Genomic DNA, 6,072 nt, shown 5'->3' on the forward strand with positions numbered 1-6,072 from the left:
AAAAAAAAAAAAAAAAAAGAATATAACAATTCTAAAACTTGTATGTTCCAAATACAGGTGCACACAGTTTCCTAAAAACAATGTAACTAAATGTAAAGTCACAGATTAATTACAGGACAAAATGGTGGGTACCTTCAATACTCTCACCATGTGAGTGACAGTCAATCTCAACAAAAATAGATAATCAGAATCAAATGACATCATAGATAAATGAACTTAACAAAAATCTACAGAATGCTGCAAGATACAGAACAGCCTGTGTGACTTTCTCTAAAATACATCATAGGTTTGGACACAAAGAAAGTCCCAACAAATACAGGAAAACTGATTAATTCTTTGTGTTCTATCTGATCACAATAGGCTAACATTTCACACCAACAATACAGAAAACTGTAGAACACACATAGACAACACAACTACAGTATGATGCAAACACACTACAGAATGATAAAAAGTTCTTGAAGAAATCAAGAGATAAAGACACTCCTAGAGACAAATGAAAATTAACACAACACACTGAGGAGTATGGGATACTTGCAGCCCTCCGAGAGAAGTGTAGAGTTCCAAGTGCCTACAACTAAGAAATGAAGTTACTGAACATCATATCTTAGAGCCCCAGAGAAAGAATGAGCCCCAAGTTAACAGACAGAAAGAAGTCACTCACAATCAGGGCAAATATTAGTTATACAGAAAGAAAAATAAAGATAAACAAGATAGATAAAGCCCTAGCCTAAACTAACTAACAGAAAAAGAAGACCCAAATTAATAAAGCTAGACATGAAAAGGGAACCATACAACAGATGCCAGTGCAATTCAGGGAATCATTAGGTCTTATCTAACAATATATATGTTCCTCTAAACTAGAACACCTAAAGTTCATGATCTACCAAGACTAAGGTGAGGCTGGCGTGGTGGCTCATACCTTTGATCCCATACTCCAAGGGCAGCAGACCTTTGAGTTCTAGGCTATCCAGGGTCACTCAGGTTCTCATTTTGGTTTTGTTTTAAAGAAAACATAGATAAATTGATAATATTTAAAGAATAAACAACTTAACCTTGTGATGAACTATGATGATTTTTCGTAAAAAATGCTTTATAACCAGACAGTCTGTCATCAAACTTCCAGAATTTTCATCAACCTATAACAAGAAAATAGAACCTTAACCCCAATAGTGCAAATGAGCCAAGTAGGCATTCCCTCCTATAGAAGTGGCTATTTAGGTCAGTTTAGGGATATTCATGGAGAAGTAACTTGGAAAATGAGAAATGTACAAAAAAAGGAAGATAGGGAATTGACACAGATAGATGGACAATCTACTATTCTCTGTTGACCTAATATAACTGGCTTGGTGCTTCTAGTCTGATTAGATGCAGTACCTGTTTTCTGTTTCTCTCGAATCTCATATATCTAAATTGTAAAACTTTTTTTTATTTGTTTGGTTTTTTGTTTGTTTGTTTGTTTTTTGAGACAGGGTTTCTCTGTATAGCCCTGGCTGTCCTGGAACTCACTCTGTAGACCAGGCAGGCTGCCCTCGAACTCAGAAATCGGCCTGCCTCTGCCTCCCAAATGCTAGGATTAAAGACGTGCACCACTACTGCCCAGTTTTTTGTTTTTTTAACTTTTTACATTGTCATATAAATTACTTATTTCTCCTACTGAACTATGAACCTTTCTAATTTGTAGGTTTTATTTCTGTAGACCCACATATGCAAATGAGTTATATTAGTGTTTTATTGATTCTTTGTGAATATCACATCGTACACCCCAATCCCACTCATTTCCCAGTCCTTTCCTATTTGCCCCCACCCTGGTAATCTCCTCCCCACAAAAAATTAAAATAATAATAAAAAAAGCTTGCCGTGGAAGCGGTAGTGTGTCATAGTGTGCCACACAGTGTACCCCTTTTGTTCCATCAGCTTTACTTGCAAATGTTCTCTGCACTGAGTCATTGGTCTGGTTTGAGGCCTCTGGCTTCTGCTACAACATCAATACTGGACCCTCATAGAGACTCCTCTCAGATATCCCACTGTTGTCCTGAGCATGGACGTCTTGAAACTTTGGATCTGTAGTACTGCCCCCTTCACATGCTCCAGCAGTTCATATGTGGGGTAGATGTTAGAGTAGGATATTTTGAAGCCCTGGTTCTGGGCCTGGGTGGTATTTGAGTTTGTTAGCCTGACAACTCTCCCATACCCACACCATCAGGACCAGCTCTCCTGAGCTGCCCAGGCAAGGGAGTGTGGCCAGCTCTCCTGCATCAGTGCTGCCACTGGTACCTCCATGGAGTAGCAATAGGGTGGGACCAGCTCAGCACAGACATCATCATGGCCTCAGATGGCAGCCCAGATCACAAGTGCAGCACGGCCTTTGGTGGAAACATGGGCCACGGACATCAACACAGATTCCTGTTTTAGTAGGGCCATGGACTTAGACACGGTCCTTGGTGGCAGTGCAGGCCTAGACATCACCACGGCCTCTCACATCAAGCTGTTCCTCACCACTGTTCCATTCCTGTTCTGCCTCTCTTCATAGCCACGCTGCTTCTCTTTCTCTCCCATTTATCTACCACATACTTGTTCAGTTTAGTAGCATCCACCATAGAGCAGCAGGCTGGGCCTGTGGCCTTTGGCTGTCTTCTACTCTGCCTGCACCTCCTATGTTCATGTCTTTTTTAAAAAGTGAGGCCGGGCATGGTGGCGCACGCCTTTAATCCTAGCACTCGGGAGGCAGAGGCAGGTGAATTTTTGAGTTCAAGACCAGCCTGGTCTACAAAGTGAGTTCCAGGACAGCCAGGGCTACACAGAGAAACCCTGTCACGAAAAACAAAAACAAAACAAAACAACAAAAACAAACAAAACAAAAAGAACCAATGAGTAAAGTGGAAATTTAAGGGTTCTTTGGAAAATCAGTTGGATGTTGTTTTGCTGGGGCAAACATGTGAAGGACCGGTTAGCTGAAGTGGACATAGGTGAAAGACTAAGGCAGACTCATGAAAGAACATTTCGCTGAAGCAGGCACAAGTGAATGGATGTTCTGATAAAGCAAGCACATGAAAGGACACGCGATGATAGATTCTTTGGTAACAACACACATGTATTGGTCCTTCTTACATTATGGAGTTGAGCTGCATTTGTCAGTACTTCATAAAGAGAAACGCACCAAAAATCTTCTGGTGGTGTGCTGCAGTTTCTTGCCACTTCCATGGACTCAGGCTGATTGGCAGAGTGATGTCAGCTGAGATAGACAAACATGCTGAGGCATGCTGAGACACGTGATGCTTAGAGGGAGTATGAAAAGGACTTGGCAGTGACGGGGCTGAACTAGCTTACAGAGTTAGCCGTACAGTGCGTTGGTCTCATGTCTTCCTCTGATCCTAACTTTGCTGAGAGATTGCTTTGCTGGCCTTTGCTTGGCTCAGCCGTGGCTGAGGCCTGGCTGTCTTTGCTAGGTAGTGCCACTGCTGCCACAACTCTATTGAACTGGACTGCTGATACTTCTGTGAGGTGTTTGTAAGTGAATGGAGCTGCTGCTGCTGCTGCAACCTATGAACTCAACTGCCGATTTCCAGACAACACTCTTTGGAGAGCTGCTCCAAAGAACCCTTTCTAAACAGGTCCACTTCCCCCACATCCTTTCTTTTCCACTACAACTGGTGGGTGGTGGGCTAAAAGGGAGGTTAAAGCATTTAAGAACCATCATTAAAAATAAGTTTTGAAAAAATTACAAATGAGTTTACTGACAGCTATATACAGAAGCATAGCAACTTAGCAATATCGCCACAGAAGATGTTTCTCCCTTACCCAGACGCCATTAACTGCTCATGGATCCTCAGGAAGGGGCAGGACCTTGTGTGCCCTGCTTAGAAGTTTATTTACATAAACAAATGCAGTCATGTGTTCTGAACTATTCTCCAGAAGAAAGTATCATTTTCTCTTTCTCCTCTTCCTTCTTGATAGGTATAGGTAAGATAGATGGTGATGATGATGGTAGACAGGCAGACAAAAAGAAAGATCCAAATACACTCACATGCAAAGGATAAATATAGATGTTTGTGTATAAATATTTTCTTCTTGTCTTATATAATACATCCCAACTACAGTTTCCCCTCCCTCTTTTCCTCCCAGTCTCTGGTACCTCTCCTCTCCTCCAGATCCACTCCTCCTCCATTTCCCTTCAGAAAAGAGCAGGTCTCCTCCCAGGGATACCAACCAAATATGGAGTATCAAGTTGCACTAAGACTAGGCACACCCCTTCCCATTAAGACTGGATGAGGAAACCCACTAGGAGGAAAAGGGTCCCAAAAGCAGGCAAAACAGTCAGAGACAGTCCTGTTCCCACACTGTAACATACATGCAGAGGGCCCAGGCAAGTTCTCTGATTGTTCCTGTGAGCCCCTATAGGCCCTAGTTAGTTGACTCTGTGGGCCACTTTCTCATGGTGTCCTTGATCCCTCCAGCTCCTCCAATCCTTCCTCTTCCTCTTCTGTGGGATTTCCTGAGCTCCACCTGATGTTTGCTTGTGGGTCTCTGCATCTGCTCCCATCAGTTGCTGGATGAAGCCTCTCTGGTGCTTATGCTACGCTCCAGTCCACACATGCAGCAGAATATCATTAGGAATCATTTCACTGACTTTTTTCCAGGTCGTGTTGGGTGCTATCCTAGGTCCCTGGGCAACCCAGCCTCTGGTTCCTGGCCTCCAGGCATGGCCTCCCTCTTGTGGTATGGGTCTCAAGTTGGATCAATCAGTGGTTTGCCACTCCCACAAGTTCTGTGCCAATTTTATCCTAGCACATCTTACATACAGGTAGGACAAATTGTAGGTCGAAGGTTTTATAGCTGGGCTGGTGTCCCAACCCCTCCACTGGAAGCATGGCCTAGTTACAGAAGATGGCTGGTTCAGGCTCTATATCCCATATTACTAGGAGTCTTAAGCTAGGGTCACCTTGTAGATTCCTAGGAGTTTCTATTCCACTAGGTTTCTACTTCATCTCCCAAATGCTCCCCTTCCAGTGTCTCTCCCAGTGTTTGTTCTCTCTCTCTCTCTCTCTCTCTCTCTCTCTCTCTCTCTCTCTCTCTCTCCCTCCCTCTCCTCCACTCCCTCTACCTCTCCCTCTCCCTCTCTCTCCACCCCTACCTGATCCATCTTGTTCCCATCCCCAACAGCCCACAGAGCCAAATGTATCCCACTCCCCTTTCTCAGCAGATCCATGAGTCCCACCACCAAGTCCTCCTTGTTACTTAGTCCCTCTGGGTCTGCAGATTGTAGCATGATTATCATTTACTTAACAGCTAATATCCACTTAATGAGTACATATTATGAGTGTCTTTCCGGGTCTGGGTTACCTCATTCAGAATGACTTTTTTTCTAGTTTCATTTATTTGCCTGCAAATTTCATGATATATTTTTTTAACAGCAGACTAATACTCCATTATGTAAATTACATTTTCTTTATCCATTCTTCAGTTCAGAGACATGTAGGTTGTTTCCAGTTATTATGGCTATTATGACTATGGCTGCTTTGAACATAGCTGAGGAAGTGTTCTTGTGGAGCATCCTTTGGGTATGGGCCCAGGAGTGGTATAGCTGCATCTTAAGGTAGATCGATTCCTAATTTCTTGAGAAACTGACATATTGATTTCCAAAGTGTTTTTTTTTTTTTTGCAAGTTTGCACTCTCAATAACAATGGTGGTATATTCCCTTTGCTCCTCATTCTCACTAGCATGAGCTGTTACTTGTGTTTTTGATTTTTGCCATTTCGATAGTTGTAAGATGGAACCTCAAAGCAGCTTTAATTTGCATTTCCGTGATAGCTATGGATACTGAACATTTCTTTATATGTTTCTTGGCTTTTTGAGATTCCTTTTTTGAGAATTCTCTATTTAGATCTTTACCCTATTTTTAATCAGGTTATTTTATTTGCTAAGGTCTAGTTTCTTGAGTTCTTTTTTTTTTTAAAGATTTATTTATTTATTATATTTAAGTACACTGTAGCTGTCTTCAGACACTCCAGAAGAGGGAGTCAGATCTTGTTACGGATGGTTGTGAGCCACCATGTGGTTGCTGGGATTTG

General features: G+C 42.3%; 1 protein-coding gene across 1 annotated transcript in view; it reads right to left on the reverse strand.

The window, feature by feature from the left end:
• C1H11orf80 (chromosome 1 C11orf80 homolog) overlaps positions 1-6,072 on the reverse strand; it is a 75,362-nt gene that overhangs the window by 35,027 nt on the left and 34,263 nt on the right. Inside the window, 1 exon segment of the mRNA XM_021208657.1 lies at positions 1,056-1,139. Within this exon segment, the coding sequence (XP_021064316.1) occupies positions 1,056-1,139 (84 nt within the window).

Source organism: Mus pahari, chromosome 1 (assembly GCF_900095145.1).
Source record: "Mus pahari chromosome 1, PAHARI_EIJ_v1.1, whole genome shotgun sequence".
NCBI classification, from domain to species: domain Eukaryota; kingdom Metazoa; phylum Chordata; class Mammalia; order Rodentia; family Muridae; genus Mus; species Mus pahari.